Source organism: Cervus canadensis, chromosome 4 (genome assembly GCF_019320065.1).
Source record: "Cervus canadensis isolate Bull #8, Minnesota chromosome 4, ASM1932006v1, whole genome shotgun sequence".
Taxonomy (NCBI): domain Eukaryota; kingdom Metazoa; phylum Chordata; class Mammalia; order Artiodactyla; family Cervidae; genus Cervus; species Cervus canadensis.
In genome coordinates, this window is record NC_057389.1 from 88,835,407 (window position 1) to 88,860,423 (window position 25,017).

Consider the following 25,017-nt stretch of genomic DNA (forward strand, 5'->3'; position numbering starts at 1 on the left):
GAGAATGCATGGAGCAGGGCACGTGATGAAAAGCAGTGAGTCAGGCTAACACCTGCCCAGCCTTTAGAACTCAGCTCCAGGGACCTCTCCCGACCTCCCTGCCTAGGCCAGTCCCACTAGCAAACCCTTGCCACTGACATACGTTGGGTCTCCCTGTCTGACTCCAGGTTTCCCATGGTCTCCCTGAACAGACCTCATCTGGTTCTGCACATCTTCACGTCCTCAGCATCTAGCACGATGCCTGACGTTAGTGCTGTGGCTCCATATGAATCTCACCAAAAGTTAAGGAGTGCAATGCATGAAGGGATGGATGGGTGGAAAGAGAATGGCTGCCCTCCTGCTCTGGAAGCAGGAGTGGAGGTGGGGTGGGATGGGAAGGCAGGGGCAGCCAGTGATGTCACAAGAGGTGACTGGGAGGAAGGTTCTGGAAGGCTGAATGGGATAGAAGGGCTGTTGGGAAGGAGAACCGCCCGCCTTCCTGCCTCTCATCACCACCACCACCGACGGCGACGAGGGCTGGGAAGGGGCAGCCCATGTTCAGGTTTCCAGGAGGAGCAACTTGTTTGTCATTTCTGTGCAAGAAGAAAACACTCCGAGTGCCCAGATGTCTCTGCAACCCATGCTTTGCTGTGATGGCCAGAACCATACCTGGTGAAAAGTGGAAGGTGCCAGTGCTGTGGGAGGTGGGGGTGCATCCGGGTCCTCTGGGATTTGCTGTCTGACAGTCATACTTGACTTTCAATATATCTGTGTGTGTGCTCAATCTCTCAGTCATGTCCTACTCTGCGGCCCCACGGACTGTAGCACTCCAGGCTCCTCTGCCCAGGCAGGAATACTGGACTGGGGTGCCGTTTCCTACTCCAGGGAACCTTCCTGACCCAGGGACTGAACTTGTATCTCCTACAACTCTTGCATGGGCAGGCGGATTCTCTACCACTAGCACCACCTGGGAAGCCCTCGATAAGCAGTATGTCAGTGTAACATTCAAGCATATTTCACTAGGAGTTGGATTTACCTCAAACATACATTTTGGCCTTGAGCTAGACTCTCAATGTCTTTTTCTACTGCATCTTCTAAGTGGTTGCTGCTGGTGTACAAGAATGCTATTGGTTTTTAAATATTGATTTTCTATAATCACCTTAAAGAACTGTTTTTTTTTTCCTTTTTCTTAGATGTTTTATTTATTTATTTATTATTTTTTAAAAACTGGCTGTGCCAAGCAGCATACAGGATCTTAATTCCCCAACCAGGGATTGAACCTGCACCCCCTGCATTGGAAGTGCAACAGAGTCTTAATTGCCAGGGGAGTCCCAGAACTTTTTATTTCTAATAGCTTTTCAGTTGATTGAATATCTATAGGGACAGTCAATCACATGCGATAGCAATGTTGCCTGTTTTCAATCTTAATTCCTCTCCCTTCCTTTTCTTGTCTTATTGCATTGACTAAGGACCTCCACATCAATGCTGACTTGTAGAAGTGACAGCTAATGTGTTCATCTTCTTTCTGACTTCATGGAAATTCTTCTGATGGTTCTGTTGTCATTGTTAAATATAATATTCATAGTTCTAGTAGACAGCCTTTATCAAGTTATGTGGACACTTCCATTTCTTATGGGCTAAGAGATTTTCATTTAAAAAGTGGATATTTCATCAAATTGTATCTTGAGATGATATAGTTTTCACTCTTGTCCCTTAAATTCAATAAGAATTCTTAATCCATTGCTATAATGAACCCTACATGGCTTTTTAAAATTGTGAAACACATTTTGCATATAAAATGATGCACAAAACATTTTAAGTACAGTTTAATAAATAGCTATACATGTCTGTGTACCTACTTCACTTTATGAAATAGAGAATTACTAGTAACTTAGAAGTCTTCTGTGTCCTACCTTTTTCTCCTGTTCCTCCCTCACCTGGATGAGGTAACACTGTTCTGAATTGCCCGCAGAGCTTCTCCTTCTCGTTTTACCAGCTAAACAAGGACTAACTAATGTTGCCTGCTTGTGAACTTTATACAAATAAAATCATACTGCCATCTGCTTCTTTACCAGCATCAAGGCTGGGAGATGCACCCGGGGTTTTGTGTCTGTTCCTACATTTTCATCACTGCATAGTATTTCATGATGGTTGCATCCATTCTGTCGCTAATGAATTTTTGGGCTGTTTCCACTTTGCAGTTCTTAGGAACACAGCCGCTATGATCATTCTTGCCCGTGTCTCCTGAGGCAGATATGCAAGAGTTTCACTTAGCTATATGTGTGTGTGCGCTCAGCTGCTTCAGTCATGTCCGACTCTGTGTGGCCCTGTAAACTGTAGCCCGCCAGGCTCCTTTGTCCATGGGATTCTCCAGGCAAGAATACTGGAGTGGGCTGCCATGCCCTCTTCCCTGACCTGGGGATCAAACCCTTGACTCCTGTGTCTCCTGCATTGCAGGCAGATTCTTTACTCACTAAGCCATCTGGGAAGCCCTTGGGTATATATATCTGGGAGTAAAAATGCCAGATCAGGGCTATGCATGTGTTCACTTTGAACCGTTAATGCCACAATGCTTTCCCAGCAGGCCATGCCATCTTTAGCTCCCCCAGCAAGGGAGGAGAGCTCCCATTCTTCTTCCTCTCCAGCATCTGATGCATTTTTGCACATCTACTGGAGGTAAAGTGATATCTCAGTGGGGTCTTAATGTGCATTTCCCTTATTACCAAGGAACCTGAGCATCCTGTCCTGGGTTTATAATCCATTCAGTTCTGTGAACTCTCTGTTCAAGGCTTGAACCCATTTCTGATGGGGTTGTTTTTTTTTTAGTATTTATTTACTTATTTAGCTGTGCCAGGTATTAGTTGCAACATGCAAGATCTTTAATGGCAACATGTAGGATCTTTTAGTTTCAGTATATGGAATCTTTAATTTGTGGCATGCAAAATCTAATTGTGGCATGCAAAATTTTCAGTTGCAGTGTTTGAACTCTTAGTTGCAGCATGTGGGATTTAGTTCCTTGAGCAGGGATAGAATCCAGGACCCCTGCATTGGGAACCTGGAGCTTTAACCACTGGACCACCAGGTAAGTCCCCCAAATTCTCCATTTTAAAGTGAATACTTCAGTGGCATGAAGTACATCCACAGTAATGTAATTCCAAAATATTTTTCAACACCCCAAAAGGAAACCATATGTATGTTAAGCAGCCATTCCCCGCCCCCCTCCCTCAGCCTCAGGCAGCCACAAACCCACTCTGTCTGTGCAGATTTGCCTGTCTGGATGTTTCCTACAAATGGACTCACACACTCTGTGCCTTTTGATACCTGGCTTCTTTCTCTCAGCCTGATGCTTTTGAGGCGCATCCTGTTACTGTCTTCATTGATCTTTGTTCCCTAGCTGTCTCCACCAACTAGAATGTTGGTTTCAGGAGGGATTTCTGTCCATCTGGTTGCCCACTAGCTAGAGCCCTGCCTGGCTCACAGTAGTAGATGATCAGGAAACACCCGGGTAGGAGACAGGCTGACCCCCAGGGTGGAGACCCTCCCGCCCCCTTGCTGAGCACGCAGGATGGGTTCCTGGTGTTGGTGAAGCTAGACGAGACCAGTGCAGGCCCGCTGACGGCCACAGGCGCCTGGGGACTGTGTGACCCGAGACCTCTCTCTCATCTTCCTGTTTTTAGGGCATTGGTGGTCAACTCTGGGTTAGACTGCTGGCATTTTGCATCGTGTCTGCCCAGGAGGTAATGACCTCTTAGACTAGAGACGCAGAACTTTTTTTTCTTGAGTCACATACATGGATCCATCTGCCTGCCCAGTCACCTTCTGTATTTGTTGTCCAGAATCTTGCTTTTTTAATTTAATTTTATGTCTTGGAGAACGTTCCATTTCGGGAAGCGTGAATCAACATTTCTGGTGTTTTTTAATTGAGGTGAGAGTCGCATAACGTGAAATTAACCATTTTAAGATAAGCGGCTGGGTGGCATCTAGTACATTCACAACCTTGAGCAACCTTTGTTTCTGTTTAGTTCCAAAACATTTCCATCGCCCCACAAGGAAACTCTGTGCCCATAAAAAGTCACTCCTCATTCCCTCCCCAGCCCCTTGGCAACCACAAACCCACTCTGTCTCTATGAACGTTTATATAAATGGACTCACACATTGCGTGTCCTTCTGTGTGTGGCTTCTCTCACTGAGCATCATGTCCTCCAGGTCCATCCACATTGTAGCGAGTGTCAGTGCTTCTATCCTTTTCTTGGCCAAATAACACTCCACTCTAGGAAGAAAATGGAATTCATGAGCTCATTTAAGAAACAGTTTTCAAGATATTTATGTAACTGTCTGCAGTTAACAAAAACACTGTAGAATTGGGTGGCTTAATAGGAACTTCTTTTCCTTGTTGTGGCTGGGCTGGAAGTTCAAGATTGAGGTCTCAGCAGTGCTGGTGTCTGTTAAGGCCTCTCTTGCATATGGCCTCCTCCTCACTGTGTCCTCACATGGTGGAGGAAGAGAGCTGTTTTTCTCTTCTTAGGAGGACAGCAATCCTATTGGACTAGGGCCCTACTCTTGTGACCTCATTTAACCTTGGTTATGTTTCTCAAGGGGCTTCCCTGGTGGCTCAGTGGTAAAGAATCTGCCTGCCAAAGCAGGAGATGTGGGATTGATCCCTGGGTTAGGGAGATCCTTTGGAGGAGGGCGTGGCAACCCACTCCAGTATTCTTGCCTGGAGAATACCCATGGACAGAGGGGCCTGGTGGGCTACTGTCCATGGGGTCACAAGAGTCAGACATGACTCTGTGATGAGAAGGCACTCAACTTTCCTCATGGCTCCATCTCTAAATGCAATCACTTGGGGGTTAGGGCCTCAACATACAAATTTCAGGGAAGACAATTTAGTCCATGAGAATAATTGATTTTTACAAATATTTATCATTTATTTGGCTGCACTAGGTCTTAGTTGCCACATGCAGGATTTTTAGTTGTGGCATGTGAACTCTTTAATTGTGGTGTGTGGAATCTAGTTCCCTGACTGGGGATGAAACTCAGGCCCCCTGCACTGGGAGTGCAGAGTCTTAGCCACTGGGCCACCAGGGATGTCTGGAGAATAACTATTAATTCTTGTTATGTAGATGTTTAGAAGCATGTTATTTGATTTAAGGATTAACATATTGAAAGTCAAGGATGGTTAAGGAGTGGTGCTCGCCCCACATCACACACAAAAGGATTCAAACAGTGGTGTCCAGTTCCTGAGCATGCAAGGACCCTGGAATCTGTACTGGCCTCTACCAATGGATTTATGATTGTGTGAACTTCAGTCGGATTACCGACAAAACATCCTCTAAAGGGGTTGCATCGATTTTTACCCCAGTATAAGAGAGCCTTTGTTATCCCAAAGTCCCCCTCACTAACATGAGTTCTTTTTCAGTCTTTTGGGTCTTACTTTATCTAGGTGAAAACTGCATCGTGTTTTCTACTGTATTTCTCTTTGGACTGAGATGGAGCATGTTTTTCTGTTTGTTTGTTTTTTTTTTAAATTTATTTTTTTATTAGTTGGAGGCTAATTACTTCACAACATTTCAGTGGGTTTTGTCAAACATTGATATGAATCAGCCATGGATTTACACGTATTCCCCATCCCGATCCCCCCTCCCACCTCCCTCTCCACCCTTTTCCTCTGGGTCTTCTCAGTGCACCAGGCCCGAGCACTTGTCTCATGCATCCCACCTGGGCTGGTGATCTGTTTCACCATAGATAGTATACATGCTGTTCTTTTGAAACATCCCACCCTCACCTTCTCCCACAGAGTTCAAAAGTCTGTTCTGTATTTCTGTGTCTCTTTTTCTGTTTTGCATATAGGGTTATCGTTACCATCTTTCTAAATTCCATATATATGTGTTAGTATGCTGTAATGTTCTTTATCTTTCTGGCTTACTTCACTCTGTATAAGGGGCTCCAGTTTCATCCATCTCATTAGGACTGATTCAAATGAATTCTTTATAATGGCTGAGTAATATTCCATGGTGTATATGTACCACAGCTTCCTTATCCATTCATCTGCTGATGGGCATCTAGGTTGCTTCCATGTCCTGGCTATTATAAACAGTGCTGCGATGAACATTGGGGTGCATGTGTTGTTGTTTTTTTTTAAGTTAATTTGGTTGTATCAGATCTTAGTTGCAGCATGCAGACTCTTAGTTGCAATATGTGCAGTCTAGTTCCCTGACCAGAGATCAAACCCAGGCCCCCTGCACTGGGGGTGTAGAGTCTTAGCCACAAGACCACCAGAGAATTCCCTGTTTTTCCTGTTTTTAAAAGTCAGTTAAAACTGTTTTCAGAGAACTGTCTATTCAAGATTTTGTCCCATTTTCTCATTGGGCTATTGGTCTTTTTCTTATTGATTCATTGGTATTCTTTACATATTAAGGAAATCAGGCTTTGGTTGATTACATGTGTTGCCCATTTTTTTTTTTTTCAGTTTGTTGTTGATCTTTTGATTCTGTTCATGGTATTCTTTGCTGTTTGAAAAACTTAAAACTTTTTATGTGCCAAAATTTACTCTGTTTTATCCTTTAAGGCCTTTGAGTTTTTGTGTTGTACTATCTTTAAGGAAACGAACCAGAACAGAACTCTCTTGGGAGAGTTGCTTCTCTTCAGGAAACTCCAAAATGTTCTCTCACCCATAGGATCACATATAGATCTAGCTTCTACATTCTCATTGTTCAAGAGACTCTTCTGGAAACTCGAAGACTGCACATGCTCTGGATTTACAATTGCTGGATGATCTGGCATGCAGGCCTGGCTCCTCTCCTCCTAGGCCCAGGACAGGCATGACTAATCAATCCCAGGGTTCTAGGCGACATGACTAAGTCAACACTGGAGCTGGCTTCAGACCTGCAGCTCCTTTACCAGGCCTGCTAAGTTCCCGGGGCTTCCAGGGTGGCGCTAGTGGTAAAGAACCCTCCTGTCAATACAGCAGATGTAAGAGACACAGGTGTGATCGCTAGGTAGGGAAGATCCCCTGGAGGAGGGCATGGCAGCCCACTCCAGTATTCTTGCCTGGAGAATCCCATGGACAGAGCAGCCTGGCAGGCTACAGTCTATATGGTCCACAGAGTTGGACACGACAGGAGCAACTTAGTAGCACGTGCTAAGTTTCTTGCTCTGTGCCTTGCAGCATGGTGAAGAATGGTCTCTGTAAGGCCTGAAACCCAGATGAGTCAAGAAGAGAAGGCTGAGGACCTCAAAGTAGACATGAGCCAAGAACAAGGTACGTTGTGCAAGAGAGAGAAAGGTGGGCTGAATCACCACTGTTTATAAAGGAGGCCGGGCTGGAGAGTTGGGCACAACTCTGTGCCCCAGCTGCTGGCCTTGGCTGAGGTGCCTGAACCTGGGGGGCCAAGTCTCTACATGTGATGGGTAGCAGAGGGGGCCGACATAAAGGAGTGACAGCTGGGGCCTGTCATTCAGAGCAGAGCTCTGTGAGCCGAGTGACGGAGCAGAGCTCTGTGAGCGAGTCACCTGCTCTTTTGAAGTCTCTGTTGTAACCCTTGTACCAGGGAGAGGGGGGCATTAATAATAGAAGCTCCCTATGTCTTCTCTGGTGGCAGGAGACGCAAGAGACTCAGGTTCGATCCTTGAGTCAGGAGGATCCCCTGGAGGAGGGTGTGGCAACCCACTCTGGTATTCATGCCTGGAGAATTCGACGGACAGAGGAGCCTGACGGGCCATGGTCCATGGGATCACAAAGAGCTGGACATGACTAAGTGACTAAGCATGTTAGGATGGTGTGCCTGTGTGGGTAAAGCATATATACACACATATATAATATATTTAATATTATACACATTATACATTACATATTACATATAGTGCAGATGTGTGTGTGTGTGTGTGTGTGTGTGGCAGATGTAATAATATATATATAATAATATATATTGTTGTCAATAAGTTGTGTCTGAACCTTTTGTGCCCCCCTGCAAGGCTCCTCCACCCATGGGATTTCCCAGGCAAGAATACTGGAGTGGGTTGCCATTTCCTTCTCCAGGGGATCCTTGTAACCCATGGTTCAAACCTGAGTCTTCTGCATTGGCAGGCAGGTTCTTTACCCCTGAGCCGCCAGGAAGTCCAATAATACATATAATAAGAATATAATTATATATATATATAGTACATATATATACTTACTATATAAGAATATAATTATATATATAGTACAGACGTAGTTATATATATGTATATATAGTATAAATGTAATTACACTTATGATACAGATGTAATAATATATGTAATGCAGATAGGTGTGTATACATATATTTCTAGTTAATGATTCAAATGCTAAAGGCTGATTCACATCAAACAATTCAAATGTTTCTAAAAGGAATAAAATAATGCCGTTTACCAGCTATGAATGGCCATAGATATTATCATACTAACTCAGAAAGAGAATGACAAATACCATATGATATCACTTATATGTGGAATCTCAAATAAGACACAAATGAACTTATCTATGAAGCAAACAGACTCACAGACATAGAGAATAGACTTGTGGTTGCCAAGGGGGTGGGGAGGGATGAACTGGGAGTTGGGGATTAGCAGAGGCAAACTATTATACAGAGGATGGATAAACAAGGTCCTACTGTGTAGCACAGGGAACTCTATCCAATATTCCTCGACAAGCCCTAGTGGAAAAGAACATCTGTGTGCATAACTGAGTCACTTTTGCCACACAGCATAAATTATCACAACATTGTAAGTCAACTATACTTCAATAAAATTTTTAAAAAATGATTCAAATGTTGAAGAGTGAAATGGACACAGCTTTCTTTGAAACGTGTCAAAAAGGAAGATGGTGTGATGGATGGATAAATAGAGGGATGGCTGGATGTGCTAACAGCTGTAGGATTTGGTGGTGAGTAAGAGGGCACTTGCTATACAAATCCAACTTTTTGTATGCTTGAAAATTTTCATGATAGACTGTTGGGGGAGGGTAAGGAAGAAATAAATAGGAACAGGGAAGCTAGAGTAGGCCACCACTGACCATGTGACTTCACTCGAAGCGGGGGATTCATTCAGTATCAAAAAAAGAGCCCCCTCCCGCCTCCTGAGTATGAAGTGAATATAAAACGTGTGCCATCCAAGTCTGGTGGTTATCTGCAGTTACTCCTAGGCTGTGGACCATTCACCGAGATGGAGAAGTCCTTATGAGGCTATCAAGACATGGGCCAGGCCATGAGAGCCCTATGACCATCCCTGAGTTTTTTCGGGAGTCAGTCAACCGATTTGGGACTTATCCTGCCCTAGCATCAAAGAAGGATGGAAAGTGGGACGTTCTGAACTACAACCAGTACTATGAGGCTTGTCGGAAGACTGCGAGAGCCATGCTCAAGGTAAATGCGTGGTTCACTCACTCCTTTATTTGTTCATCATGTATTAAATCATTCCTTCTGTGTGTAAATACATATGGGACAAAATGCACAAGGCACCCCAAGAAAGAAGGTTAACTGGTGAAAATTTTCTTTCATATCTTTGTCCCCTCTCTACGGAGTGATTTAGTTGGATGTATCTGGTTCAAGATCTCGCATGAGATTGTAGTCAAGCTATCAGCCCGGGCTACATCATTGGAAGGCTTGACTGAGGCAGGAGGGTCCACTTCTAAGCATGGCTAGCTCTTGGCAGGAAGCCTCAGTTCCTTCCTCTATGGAAGGTCCCTGGAGGAGTCAGATCCACAAAGACAGGAAGGATAATAGATGGTGGGGGGCCAGGGGCTGGGGAGTCAGTGTTTCATGGGGATAGAGTTTCAGTTTGGGAAGATGAGAAAGTTCTAGAGATGGATGGTGGGGACAGTTGCCTAACAGTGTGAATGTCCTTTTTTTGGTCACACTGTGAGGCTTGCGAGATCTTAGTTCCCACAGCAGGGATGAACTTGGGCCCTCAGCACTGAAAGCATGAAGTCCTAACCACTGGACCACTAGGGAATTCCCCTGGATTTTGGTGGGGGGGGGGGGGTTAGGGTAAAGGAGCTTAATACCACTGAGCTGTGCACTTAAAGTTGGTTAGAATGATTAAAAACTAAAATCCATAAAAATTAGAATACAAAAGGGGGTATTAAGTAGAGCAAGGCAAACCAGCCTCCCAAGGGTCACCAAAAAAATCACACTCTGGATTTCCATCTCAACATGGGCTTTTCCCCAACGTGACTTCCATGGACTCTGGAGTCCACCTTCTCCCAGTGAGCAGGTCCCCTCTGGAAGCAAACCTCCTCTGTGTGTCTGTTTTCTGCTTGTTCGTCTGTTTTTGCCTTCCCAGCTGGGTTTGGAGCCTTTCCACTCAGTTGGCATCCTTGGATTTAACTCCATCGAGTGGATTCTTGCAGCTCTTGGTGCCACCTTCGCAGGGTAAGATCCTGGGCCCTGGACACTGTGAATGTTGGGGTGGGGTGGGGGGCTGCTGCTCCGGGGGCCTGGTGCCCGCACAGGTTTCCACTGAGATATGAGCAGAGAGCCCTAGGCAAGCCAGTGAGATAGACACACACTCCCCAGTCATCTGAAATACACCAAAGGACTTGTACAGCTCAGAAATAAAAACACAGAAAGATTTTAAAGGAGCAGGAAACTTGAAGGGAAACACCACTAAGGGAAGCAGCCAATAAGTGCTTGGAAAGCTCCTTGAGGTCATCTGGCAGCAGGGAGATACAAACCCACCACATAATGGTTGAAAGCAAGAAGAAAAGGTTGTGAGTGAAGGGAACAGGTGGCTGGGGGAGGGGTGGGGGTTCCAAACCCCACCTCTTATTTACTATGAGACCCTGAACAAGCGACTTCCCGCCCTTGAGCCTCAGCTTCCTCATCTGTAAAATGGGTACTGTGAGGGCTCCATGTCATAGCAACATCTCGAGTCCATCATCGCTGTCATTCCTGTCCTTTTCGTCATTGTCCAGTTGTGGAGGGAGGGAAGTTGGTGGCAGGACTTCAGACTCAGAACCTGCCAGCGGACCCTACCCCCAGACCCTTTCCTCCCCTTCCAGGAAGTTCTTGACTCAGGTATGTGGGCACACACATGCGTGTGTTTTCTTTTCCCAGGGGCTTCTGTGTTGGTATTTATGCCACCAACTCCGCGGATGCCTGTGAATACGTCATTACTCACGCCAAAGTGAACATCCTGCTGGTGGAAAATGGCGCACAGTTGCAGAAAATCCTTTCGGTAACAACTGCCGCCCCACCCCATCCCCCGCCCACCACCACTGTTGCCCGCCCATCACCAAGGAAGAATGGATGTGTGCAAAGTGGAGGAGTTTAACTTCCAAAGCATATTCTTTTCCTACTTGGCCTCCATTTCTTTGATGTGGACCATTTTTAAAGTCTTTATTGAATTTGTTACAATACTGCTTCTGTTTTATGTTTTCGTTCTTTTTGGCTGAGGGAGGTATGTGGAATCTTAGCTCCCCGACCAGGGATCAAACCTGCACCCCCTGCATTGGAAGGTGAAGTCTTAACCCCTGGATCATCAGGGAAGTCCCCTGGGCCTCCATTTTTAAAAATGCATTTGTGTGTTATTTCATATACAGCCCACTGTTTATCAGTTTTCTCTTAGAAACGTTATCTTGAGCCTTGTCATGCTTTCAATTGTCATCTCTTACACTCACCCTCTTTTCTGAAATGCTTTTGTGCTTCTCTGCTGTCTCCTCCCCACGTCTGGCTGCGTCACTGCTTCATGACTTTCTGGTGGATGTCTGGCTCTCCCCCCAGAGTGTCTATGTTTGCTTTGGGTCCTTCCTTTCAAGCTGTGTTGAGCTTGTTACATCTTACATTTTATATTAGAAGTTTGGGGGGCAATCTTCCTCTGCTTTGCTGTGACTTTTAAAAATTTTTCTTTTGGGTTGTGCTGGGTCTTCGTTGCTGCTCGTGGGCCTTCTCTAGTCGTGGTGAATGAGGGCTACTCCTTGTTGCGGTGAGAGGGCTTCTGATTGTGGTGGCTTCTCCTGTTGTGGAGCACGGGCTTTAGGGCGTGCAGGCTTCAGTGGTTGTGAAGGCTTAGTTGCTCTGCGGCGTGTGGAATCGTCCTCGATCAGGGATTGAGCCCATGTCCCCTGCAGTGGCAGGCAGATTCTTATCCACTGGAGACCAGGGAAATCCTACCATGACTTTTTGTACTCAGTGAAATCTGACTCCTCTCTTACTCCTCTTGCTTCTCCTTGCATTATCTTTGTATGGATGCTGGAGAAATGTTTCCCATGATTTGTGTTTGAATGATTGCAGTTGTCTGAACTAGCTTTTCAGAGAAGTATTCTGAAAGGAGGGAAGTCCTTGGGAAGAGTGAACCTCCACGGCCAGAGTCATTGCTCAGCCCAAGAGCTACTGTGACTATTTCTTTCTTCCCTCCTTTCCTTCCGTACTTTTTTTTTGCCGTACCACGCAGCATGTGGGATCTTAGTATGCATTGGAAGTATGGAGTCTTAACAACTGGACCACCAAGGAAGTCCTCTGACTGTTTCTTTAATACCCTATTCCATTTCTCCTGTGTTATACATTTCATATTTCTGAAGTTGAGATTCAAGTCTTGCCATCAGTGCCAAAGACAGTATCCTCTGAACATCAAGGGTGTTTGTCCACATATTAACTTCACTGAAATTAGGGTAGATTCACCAGACTCAATGAAATCCAGCCTGACTTAATGAAAGTGGACACTTTGTGCCACAAGGGCTCCTTCAACGCAATACCTAACCTGAGCTGGTTCAGGGAGCACAGACTTCTCCTTTCCGGTTGTCTTTCTGTTGTTGTTGTTTTGTTTTGTTTTTTGGCTGCACCGCGTGGCATGTGGGATCTTAGTTCCCTGACCAGGCATTGAACCTGTGGCCCCTGCAGTGGAAGCATGGAGTCTTAACCACTGGACTGCCAGGAAACTCCCCAGACTTCTACTTTCTGAAATTGCTTTCTGAAGCCACGCTTCTTTGGTCCCTGGTACTCAATTCATGTCTTGTCCGTCCTGTTCATTGCGAGGTGACTGGTGATGAGTGAGGGTAGGGCCCTTTCCCTCCTTACTGTGAATATAGGCTTCCGATTTGGGTTTTCCCGCTGTTAGAAAATGCTTTGTGTTCCATCCTTCCCCTGCAGCCACCCTGCTGCTATGACTTCCAGTCCTTGGTCTGGTATCTTCAACCTCACAGGCATAAAGCAATATCTGAATTATTTCCATCTCCTAGTTTCATTTCCCAGGTGGCTCAGTGGTAAAGAATCTGTCTGCCAATGTCCCAAATGCAGAAGACATGAGTTCAGTCCCCGGGTCAGGAAGATCCCCTGGAGAAGGAAATGGCAACCCACTCCAAGATTCTTGCCTAGAGAATCCCATGGACAGAGGAGCCTGGCGGGCTACAGTCCGTTGGGTGGCGAAGATTCGGATATGACTGAGCATGCACACAGAGACTTAGTCTGACCAAAGATGCAGTTTGCGGAAGATTTGTTGTTCTGGTTGCTCTGAGTGAAAGACTCAGAGTCAGGCTCCTCCCAAACTGCATGTTCAGGTCCACTTGGAAATCTTTCTTTCCTGGTGATGTTCGCAGCCTGTAACCCTCCAGGGCTTCCTTCTTCCTTCAGAATAAACAGCAGACTCCTCACCATCACTTCCCCAGGGCAAGGCCTCCTGGCCCTCACACCCTTTGCTGCCTCCTCCCCTGGACTCCTCTCTTCCACCCTCACTCCAGCCATCCTGGACTTTTTACATCCCTCAAACATGCCAGCCACTGCCTGCTTCAGGTTTTTTGGATGTCTGTTCCTTCTCTTTCTGGAAAACTCTTGTCCAGAAGTTAAAAGCACTGTTGTCATCTTCTCTCTCCAGGCCATGGCAGAGACTTGCCTATAATCAGCATTCTTGATGCTGGAAGTGACATCTTCATTGCACTGGCTAGGAATGTGCCACAGATCCAAACGTCCTCCCCTTGCATGAATGACAAGATTCTTGCAGGGGACAAGAATCCCCTGAACCTTACAGTTCTAGGTTTAGGTAGAGCCTTCTGAACCTGCCCAGGTTCTGGCCACCTTCATGGAGAATTTCTGTGGCCTGATGCCAACTAGAAGTTTGGCTGGATCTTGGCTGCGTAGCTCAAGGTGCCAAGAGAGGAGGAGCCAAGAGCGTTGTCCTTTGACTCATCAACTAAGAGCCACAACTCGGTACAGCAGAACTCAGGAGGCTGTTGCCCTCAGCCCTCTTCAATGGTTGGAATCTACTGATAGCCAAATTATACTGTGTGGGCAGGGGAGGGAAAGAGGTAGGGGTCCCTGTGGGAGAGAGCTTAGGACATGCTTCTGGGCCAGGTTATCCTGAGGTCCATGCATAAATTTGACTGTGTGGATCACAACAAACTGTGGAAAATTCTTAAAGAGATGGGAATACCAGACCACTTTACCTGCCTCCTGAGAAACCTGTACGCAGGTCAAGAAGCAACAGTTGGAACTGGACATGGAACAATGGACTGGTTCAAAATTGGGAATGGAGTACATCAAGGCTATATATTATCACTTTGCTTATTTAACTTATATGCCAAGTACATCATGTGAAATGCCAGTCTGGATGAACCTCAAGCTAGAATCAAGATTGCTGGGGAAAAATATCAATAGCCTCAGATAATGCAAATGACACCACCCTAATGACAGAAAATGAATATGAACTAACAAGCCTCTTAATGAAAGTGAAAGAGGAGAGTGAAAAAGCTGGCTTAAAACTCAACATTCAAAAAACAAAGATCATGACATCTGGTCCCATCATTTCATGGCAAATAGATGTGGAAAGAATGGAAAGAGTGACAGACTTTATTTTCTTGGCCTCCAAAATCACTGGGGATGGTGATGGCAGCTATGAAATTAAAAGATGCTTGCTCCTTGGAAGAAAAGCTATGACAAACCTAGACAGCTTATTTAAAAAGCAGAGACATCACTGCTGGCAAAGGTCTGTATAGTCAAAGATATGATTTTTCCAGTAGTCATGTATGGATGTTGGGAGTTGGATCATAAAGAAGGCTGAGTGCCAAAGAATTGATGCTTTCGAATTTGTGGTGCCTGAGAAGACTCTTGGGAGTCCCTTGGACTGCAAGGAGATCAAACCAGTTAATCCTAAAGGAAATCAACCCTGAATATTCATTGAAAGGACTGATGCTGAAGCTGAAGCTCCAATCCTTTGGCCACCTGATGCAAAGAGCAGATTCACTGGAAAGGCCCTGATGCTGGGAAAGATTGAGGGCAAGAGGAGAAGGGGGCGACAGAGGATGAGACAGTTGGATGGCATCATCGACTCAATGGACATGAGTTTGAACAAACTTAGGGAGATAGTGAAGGACTGGGAAGCCTGGCAAGCTACAGTCCATGAGGTCGCAAAGAGTCGGACACGACTGAGCGACTGAACAACTTTCTTTCAGATTCCGAGCAACAAGATGGAGACCCTAAAAGCGATTGTTCAGTACAAGCCACCCGTGGACGACAGCAAATGTAAAAACCTGTATTCTGTAAGTGTCAACAAAGGAGAGGACAGGGCCTTAGAGCGAAGGAGGGCACTGGCAAAGGACGGGGGGAGGGGGGACCATACAGGGAAGTGGGCGGGGACTTGCAATGGAACTGTGTGGTTCCAGAGAGGGAGGGCGGAGCCATACAAAGGAAATGAGCGAGGACTCAAGGGAACTGGGTCGTGAGCAACAGAAGTGGGTAGTAGTAGTGGTAGTTTAGTCGCTAAGTCGTGTCCGACTCTTTACACCCCATGGACTGTAGCCTGCCAGGCTCCTCTGTCCATGGGATTTTCCAGGCAAGAATACTGGAAGGGGTTGCCATTTCCTTCTCCAGGGAATCTTCCCAACCCAGGAATCGAACCTGTGTCTCCTGCATTGCAGGCAGATTCTTTACCAACCGAGTTAGGAGGGAAGCCCACAGAAGTGGTTGGGGACTCACCCACCCACTGGGTGGTGGGCAAGGGAGATGCGAGACCTCACAAGGGAAGAGGGTGAGGCTTTTGAGAGAATTTTTTTGTGCCATGAAGGGTCTGATTTCCCGGAAGGTGCCTGTTCTGGTAATTTATTTCTGTGTAACAAATCACCCCCAGAATTGGTGGCATAAGACAGTACCAATCATTTTATTATTAGGTGTTTTTTTTTTTTTTAGAGCATTAGCGTAACTGAGGATTTCCTTGGTGGCACAGTGGTAAAGAATCTGCCTGCTAATGCAGGAAATGTGGGTTTGATCCCTGGGCGGGGAAGATCCCCTAGTGTAGGAAACGGCAACCCACTGCAGCGTTCTTGCCTGGAAAAATCCCATGGACAGAGGATACTGGTGAGCTAAAGTCCATTGGGTCGCAGAGTGGGACAGACTGAGCGCATGCAGCGCACACAGCGTAACTGAAAAAATACTGCAGCACTGAAAATAAGATGTGTTGGAACTCACAACATTAAGTTTAAGTATTTAATTTATGTTCAAGTCAGAATTTATTATAAATTTACTTTCCTGGCTCTCACAGATGCAAAGTCATCAGTATCTTTATTAAAACTGTTAGCTATTTTTAATGTACGAAAATACACATACAAGGGGCGCCCATTTCTGCTATGGCTTGGACCAACAGCCCTGTTGGAGCCTGCCTTTGTTTTTCAAATTTTGATGTTTCATCCATCACAGATTTGCTTTGTTTTGATATTGACTTTTAAAATATTGCATTGAAATATTATTTATCTTGATTACAAGCCTTTTTGCGGGGGGGGATTCCCTAAAAAAATTTGCACTCAAAGAGAAGCCCCTGGTCCGCAGCCTGGTCCTGACTCTGCGTCTGGGGCTCCTCCAGCACCTTTCTTTCTTTTTCTGCTTCTGCGATGTCTTCTGGACCTGTGGGCTTGTTTGGTAGCTCAGATCTCCACAGAGAATGGTTTTTTGTTTGTTTTGTTGTTGTTTTTGCCATGCTGGGCAGCATGTGGGGATCTTCATTCCCTGACCAGGGATGGAAACTGCGCCCCCTGCAGTAGAAGGAAGCTCAGAGTCTTTAACCACTGGACCACTGGGAAAGTCTCCAGAGAGAATGTTTTGAGGAGAGAAATATTCAGGCAGAAGCTGTCCTGCCTTGAATGACCCTATTCTTGGAAGGAGCACATTGAGGCCAAGCTGCAGACCAGACTCCACCTCTTACTAAGCGAGGGACAGGGCCCCTGAAAACTGTGTGACATCATACATGTCACAGCTTTTTTTTTTTTTTTTTTGCAAATTCACTCTGCCTCAGGGCCTTCTAGAGTCAGAAAATGCTTGAGTGCAAGCGACAGAGACCCACTTAAGCCAAAGGAGAGGGTTTGGGTCTTGTTTCTAAGGATACAACAAGTTAACTCATAGACGTCAGGGCAGGAGGTCTGTAAGGGACCAGCCCACGCTCCTGTTGTTAATGTTCCTGAGATCAGGCCATTAAACCCATGATCCAAATCAGAAGTCCTAACATGTCACGGAATTTATTTGGTTTTCCCTCCACTCAAGTGGGAGGAAAGATGACAGTGATCCTTTCTGGCTGAAACACTCGCCAGCTTGTGCACCTTTCAGAAAACCTTAGAATATTAAGACCAGGATGATAACCAAGTAAGTAAGACAACTGATCAGAATCACAGACATTTCAGAGGTTAAAAGTGACCATCACGGCAACAAGATCTTAAGTCTGAATAAGTTAAACCCTTTTGTTAGAAACACTATTTACGGCAGGGTTTCTCAGCCTCATTGGATATTCAAGGTGGATGATTTTTTTCTTTTGAACTTTTAATTTTGTATTAGGATATAGCCAATTAATAATATCATGATAGTTTCAGGTGGACAGTGAAGGGACTCAGCCATACATAAACATGTATCCATTCTCCCCCGAACTCCCCTCCCATCCAGCTGTCACATAACACTGAGCAGAGTTCAGGGTGGATAATTTTTCATCGTGCGGGCTGTCCTGTGCATTTTAAGGTGTCAAGCAGCAACCCTGGCTTCCCTCCACCTACTACATCCTAGTTGAAACAATCACAAATATCCTCAGACTCTGCCTAGGTCCTCTGGCCGGGGGGAGGGGGGTATGGGCAACATTGCCTCTAGTTGAGGACAGTGATTTACAGGCAACAGTTTTGTGACAGGTTAAGAATCTACTTCTCTACCAGGGTGAGTAGAACCTCCCATTTTTAGATTCAGTTTAGGAATACATTCATTAGAACTGAGAGAAAAAGGAAATGCCTGGGAAATTAAAAGGTGAAATTTGAGGGCAGAGGGATGACAGAAGAAGACCATTAACTGGGCAGGTGGTGATGCCTGGAGTTGGACTCGGAACCAACTCCAGATTTCCAACAGAGCACTGCATTGGACTAGGTTGGGTCAAGTGTCTATGTGATCCCATCATTTGTGGCCTCCCATGGCCATGGGAGGATGAGGTCCTGCACCTGCCATTAGGGGAGCATCCTTTTGTGGGGGGGGGGGGGTGGGGCATTTCTCAGAAAAGGACAGGGTCCCTCCAAAGGCCTGTGTGCACTGCTCCTCTCATCATCACACTACCCTGTTAGGGATGCTCTGGTGAAAGGTCCTTTCCTTTTGGATGGGGCCAGCACTGCCCTGTCAGGTTGCAGGCAATGCTGGCCATTTCTGGAGGACATGGAGAGCCCTCTATTTTGCAGACAGGATACTGTCCTCCTCCAGAGCCTCACTGGAGGATCACAGACAGCATTTTTGCAGCTCTCATGTGAAATTCGGTTCATACAGCCCAACAGTTCCTTGTGAAGCATCAAATTCTAAGGTAATTAAGAGCACAGGCTCTGGACTCTTGGGTTAAAATGCTAACTCCTCTGTTTACCTAGTGTGTGACCCTGGGCAGGTAACTTACCGCCTCTGAGCCTCCACTTCTTCATCTGCCAGAGGGAGGTGATGTATGTCTTATTACTAAGGATATCTTTGGCTGCAAGGGATAATAGCCTAACTCCAAATGGCTTAAACGTCAAAGACCATTTGTTGGCTCATGTAACTACAACCCATGCACAGCTGGAACCAGGAGCTCAAATAACATGCCCAAGGCTCCATTTGGTGGTGAAGTGGTAAAGAACCTGCCTGCCAGTGCAGGAAACATAAGAGACGTGGGTCCAATCCCTGGGTCAGGAAGATCCCCTGGAGAAGGAAATGGCAACCCACTTCAGTATTCATGCCTGGAGAATCCCCATGGACAGAGAAGACTGATGGGCTATAGTACATTGGTTGCAAAGAGTCAGACACAACTGAAATGACTTAGTAGGCTCCATTTTGCTCTCCACTAACCTTGCTTCCCTCTAGTCCTGAGACAGTCCAGCAGCTCCTCAGGTTACCTCATGTTCAGATGACTCATTCATGTCCCAGCACTTACAGCCAAAGCTCTGACCTTCACTGTGATTGGGCCATCTGAGGTCACATGTCCAGAACCAGTCCAATCACTGTGGCCCAGGCAGATGGGACCTTCTAGCTTAAGCCACTCAGGATGGCCTTCAGTTCCATCAATCTGGTCACTAAGTTTGAGGTGCCGAGTGGAATCTGGAAAGGCAGAGAACAAATGATCCTGAACTCTGCTGTTCTAACCATTTTACACATAGTGACCCACTTACTGCTTAGAACAACCCAAAGAGTTGGGCCTTGACATCATCCCCATTTTACCTATGAGGAAACTGAGGCCGAGGTGCTTGAGTAGCCTGCCCAGGAAGTGGAGGAGAAGCAGGTGTCTCAGGGCCTCTGTATAAAGTGCCTTTCCACCTGCTGGGAATCATCCTTCCAGGGCAGCTGGTGGGGCAAGACCTGACCCCTCACACCCTTGAGCCGCCACCCTCTGCTGGTCTTTTCTTTCCGTAGTGGGATGACTTCCTAGAACTTGGCAGTAGCATTCCTGATGCCCAGCTGGACCAGATCATAAAAAGCCAGAAGGCCAATCAGTGTGCCGTGATCATCTACACTTCCGGGACCACAGGCCAACCCAAGGGGGTGATGCTCAGTCATGACAATGTAAGTGCTGTCTCTGCTGACGGGGTTGGGCTCCGCAGCCTCCAGGGTCTCGTTGCCCTGGGGCAGAGGCCTTCAGACTGTTTTTATTCTTGACCCACAGGAGCACAGTGGTGTTTAGGAGCACAGTGGCATGGGAGACCTTGATCTGTGGGGCAGAGAGACTTAAGCCAACACTTCCAAGGTCGGGGCAGCATAGTGCAGGGGTTGAGATCAGGGACTCTGCAGGAGACCTGGCTCTATGATCTTGGGCAACATGTCCAAGATCTCTAAGCCTTGGTTTCCTCATCTGTAAAATGGGTGTGATGTAAAAGTCCCTGCCTCCTGGGTTGTCTGAGCTCAGAACCACGCTTGATAAAATAAGTATGTGAAAGGGCAGTGTAAACACTGGGTTTCAGGGGGTAAAGCGGGAGCTGATGTTTCAGTTACTTGAGGAAGGCTCTGTGCTTGGGGGAAATGCATGCGTGTCTGAGTGGAGTCCAAAGCTGATGGTAATTTAGGTCACTGGTAGGAAAGAATAGGGGAATCCATGCTAAAAGATACTATTTATATAAAACCCTAGAAAGGGACTTTCCTGGCGGTCCAGTGGTTAAGAGTCCACCTGCCAATGCAGGGGACACAGATTCAGTCCCTGGTCTGGGAAGATTCCACACGCAGAAGGGCAGCTAAGCCTGAGTGGAGCAACTACCGAGCCGGCATGCTGTCGAGCCCATGTTTCACAACAAGAGAAGCCACCGCAATGAGAATTCCATGCACCACAACGAAGAGTAGTCCCTGCTTGCTGCAATTAGAGAAAGCCCATGTGTAGCAACAAAGACCCAGTGCAGCCATAAATTAATTAAAAAATTAATTAGAAAGTGAATATAATGACCTAACTGTAATTTAAAACTGTAGCTAAATAAAAGATCCTATTTCTATAAAAGCCTAGAAACGGAATTCCTAGGAGGGCCAGTGGTTGGGATCCGTGTGCCACTGCCAAGAGCCCAAGTTCAAACTCTGGTTGGGAAAATAAGCCTGTGTGGTGCAAACCCTAGAAAATGCAAACTTGTCTACAGGAACCAAAAGCAGATGTTGGCTGCTTGGGATGGCAAAAAGGAGGCATGACAAAGGGCGATGGGAACAGGGAACATTACCATTTCAATGGTGGGGATGGCTGCATGGCTGCATATATAAGTCACTATGCACCAACTTGTACACCTCAAATGCAGGTGGTTCCCTGTATGTCAATTACACCTTGATAAAGCTGTTGTTTGTTTTTTTCTAAAGAACAAGAAAGACAGTGATGGTTTATTTCTGTTACATGCCCGTGATATGCCAGGGTCCATCCCGAGAGTTTTACACTTTGTAAATCCTCTCGGTGATTCTATGATTCTATCTGTTCTATCAGGTGGCCGCTGTTTCTACAGATGAGAAAACTGAAGCCCAGAGAGGTTAAAATGCTGGGTCCAGGTCACACAGCAAGCAGCATGGCAGAGCCAGGATCTGAACTTGGGCAGGCTGGTGTCACGGTCCACATTTTCAACTACGCTGTTGATCTATGTGGCTAAGGTGTAAAGATAAGATGCGATCACTATAAATATGTTGAAGCCAGCTGAAGTACAGTATGCAGAGCAAGGCAGTTTTTGTTAAAAATTGAAAAAGGTAGTGACCAATGTACACACCTGTAAGCTTTAAAAGCAGAAAAGTGTCTGGTAGGACGTACACCCAACACGTACACTCCCCTTTGTGAGTCAGAAAGACTGATAGTTTTACAATGAAGCATTTCTTACTTTAAAAAATATATATATATATATATTTCTTTATTTGGCTACACCAGGTCTTGGCTGCAGCATGTCAGATCTAGTTCCCCAACCAGGGACTGAACCTGGGCCCCCTACACTGTGAGCACAGAGTCTTAGCCCCTGGACTAGCAGGGAAGTCCCAGCGTTTCTACTTTATAATAGCTTTTTGCACCAACCCAGCTTCAGAGTTGGCAGTACACACTGGCCTTTGCTCTGGCTGTTCCCTCTGCATGGAATTCTTTTTCCTAGAGACCAATTTGACTTCCTCTTTCACCTCCTCGGGGTCCCTGCTCAAATTCCACCTCCGTGAAGTCCTCCCTGATTTTCATGTTCAAAACAGCAAATAAAAATAAACCACTCCATCAGTCCCTGATCCCCTCTGGCTACTGTTTTCCGTGCACTGACATATTATATACAGTCACGTGTTTATCGTGAACATCAGCTCCTTGAGAGCAGCGGCATTCTGTTGGGTTCACTGCTGTGTCTCCAGTGCTTGGCATACAGGAAGATTCAATCCATTTTGTGGACTGAATGAATGGAGAGGGTCTGAGGAAGCCCCCACCCCACCCTGGCCAGCATTCATACTCCTAGTGGCTTCATGTCTGCTGAGATCATCTCCTTGAAGACAGTTGATGAACGCCGAGCTCTTGGAGCAAGTATGCCCAGATCTTCATCCTGGCTCCCCCATTTGCTAGCTGTGTGACCTGAGAAAACTCCCTTAACTTCTCTGGGCTTCAGTTTGCCCACCTGTGAAATGGAGACAAGAACAGCTGATGCCTCTTAGAGTTGCTGTGAAGGTTAAATTATGTCCCATACTGTGTCAGTTAGCTACTGCTGTGTAACAAACCACTCTAGAACTGAGTGACTTGAAACACCAACAGTGTGTTATTTCTGGGTCTCAGATTTGGACCAGGGCTCAGCAGTGTCTTTTCTGCCCCACAGAGTGTCAGCTGGGGTAACTCAGCTGGTGCCCAGGCTGGGTTTGGACCTCCAAAAGGGGCTTCACTCACATGTCTCCTGGGGCTTGGGTTTCTCTGTGGCATGGAGGTAGTGAGGTGGTTGAATTTCTCAATGTGGTGCTGGGGCAAGCACACACTACGTAAAGGCACAGGCTGACGTCTATTAGGGCTCAGGGCCAAAAGTCCACATGGTGCCCCACTCTGCAGGTCAAAACCAGCCACTGGACCAGCCCTGTGAGGGGAAAGGGAAACAGACTCTAGCTCTGAATGGAGGGGGTGGCAGAGAATTTGCTGCTATCTTTAACCTACACATGGGCTTCCCCGGGTGGCTCAGACAGTAAGAATCTGCCTGAAATACAGGAGACCCAGGTTCAATCCCTGGGTTGGGAGAATCCCTTGGAGAAGGGACTAGCTACCCTCTCCAGTATTCTTGCCTGGAGAATTCCATAGGCAGAGAAGCCTGGAGGGCTACAGCCCATGGGGTCGCAAAGAGTCAGACATGACTGAGCGGCTAACAGTTCACTTAACCTACACACAGATATAAATGCTCAGAGTGATACCTGGCACACAGCCTCATCAGTGTCCTTTATCATGACTTTTAACGCATTATTGACTGGAGACATTTTAATACATCGTTTGTTGTCCATTATTGACGGGAGACGTATCAGTACATTTTTAGACACTGATACAATTAACATCAAGTGTGGAGTTGTTAGAGTTTAAAGTTGATCAAAGTTTCATTAGACAACTTACAACTGTCATTATCATTCACGTTTTTCTCTGTTAGGTTTTTGTTCCAACTTTGTGTATGTGATAAGTGCTAATTTATTACCGTAAAATCTTCAAAGATGACACATGGTGAAATTTTATGCAAAGATGAATTTTTCAGTGAATTTTATGGGAATACTTTCTCTGATCGTCTGAGCAATGTACATACAAGTGTCTCAGAATATGACAGTTCTTCAGAACATAGTTCTGATTCAGACAATACGAATGTAGACCCACAAGAAGACAAAAAACCTTAGTGATTGATTCCGATATGGAAAGTGAAACTCATGATGCTAGAGAAGACTTTATAAGTGTGTCAAGTGTAAACTGCTGAATGTAATGACCTGCAAAACAGTGTTAGTGAAATCACAGAATTGATTTTTGGCCAGCCAAAATGAAAACTCGAGCTGCAGGCATTTGTTTCTGCAAGAATCCCCCAGTCAATAATGAGTTAAAATCATCATAGTCGTCATCATTTTTATAGCAAGAAGTCAAAGCTAGTCCCAGGTTCTCAACATATGTCCACAATTCAAAGTTTCTCCCATTTTGTAGAATACTAGGCCATGCTGAGAAACAGATATAACCCCTCACAGAAACCCCATGAGGTAAGATGTGTCATTAACCCCTTTCACAGATGGGGAAACAGGCTCAGAGAGGGGACATGACTTGAGCAAGGTCAGAGAGCAAAGAATGAGCTTGAGCTAGGTTCTGAACCCACGGATGTTTGAACGACTTTAATCACAGTCTGCATGCACCTCAACAAATAGGTGCTGGATTCCTTGGGCCTCTGGAAGAGACAGTGCTTATGGTGGCAGAAGGAAAATCCCTCCATCCTGAGACCCAGAGAAAGACAAGGGATAAATCTTGAGGGCTCACTACAGGCCAAGGGTTTTACATGTTTCCTTGCTCTTAAATGTCCCTTCTCAACAAAAATTCACTGGGCATCTACTATGTGCTTGGTAAATGGCTTTGGACAGAACAGACCCAATCGCGGCCCCCAGGAAGACAGACAGGGAACGAATAAATAAAACCACTGAGATTGTGGCAAGTAGTACTTAGAGGATTAGACAGATGCTGGAAGCTTCGGTTTGGGGGTGAGACAGCTTCTCTAAGAGGTGAAATTTAACTAGCAATTCAGCACCCAAGGAGTTATTAATAGTTGTGGAGACAGTTGTAGGAAGCAGATCACAGGCAGTGGGAATGGCCAGTGCAAAGGCCCTGAGGCAGGACCTTGCCTGGCCTGTTGGAATAACAGTGCCGAGGCCCACGTGGCTGGATTAATGACCAGTTTACGATACCAGTAAGAAGGATAGATTGCTAAATTATAGATATGCTAAAACTTTGCATCAAAGTATGCACTGGAGAAAGAAAAACATTCATAGAGTTATAAAGCAACTAGACTCCAATAAAAATTTTAAAATTTTTAAAGAAAAACATTAATATACTAATTGTTGGGGTGTTGATTCCATGGGATTAAGGGTGGTCTTTTTGTTTTTTAACAAATTGAACACATTAGCAAATTGAAAGATAAAAACACATTAACAAATTGGAAGA

At 45.8% G+C, this 25,017-nt stretch overlaps 1 protein-coding gene across 1 annotated transcript in view; it reads left to right on the forward strand.

Annotated features, from left to right (window-relative positions):
• Positions 1-7,211: 7,211 nt before the first annotated feature.
• ACSBG2 (acyl-CoA synthetase bubblegum family member 2) overlaps positions 7,212-25,017 on the forward strand; it is a 45,116-nt gene continuing 27,310 nt past the window's right edge. Inside the window, exons 1-6 of the mRNA XM_043464369.1 lie at positions 7,212-7,240; positions 9,133-9,362; positions 10,282-10,370; positions 11,055-11,175; positions 15,380-15,466; positions 19,809-19,958. Coding sequence (XP_043320304.1) covers positions 7,225-7,240; positions 9,133-9,362; positions 10,282-10,370; positions 11,055-11,175; positions 15,380-15,466; positions 19,809-19,958 — 693 coding nt within the window. The 5' untranslated portion in view covers positions 7,212-7,224. The remainder of the gene's footprint in view (positions 7,241-9,132; positions 9,363-10,281; positions 10,371-11,054; positions 11,176-15,379; positions 15,467-19,808; positions 19,959-25,017) is intronic.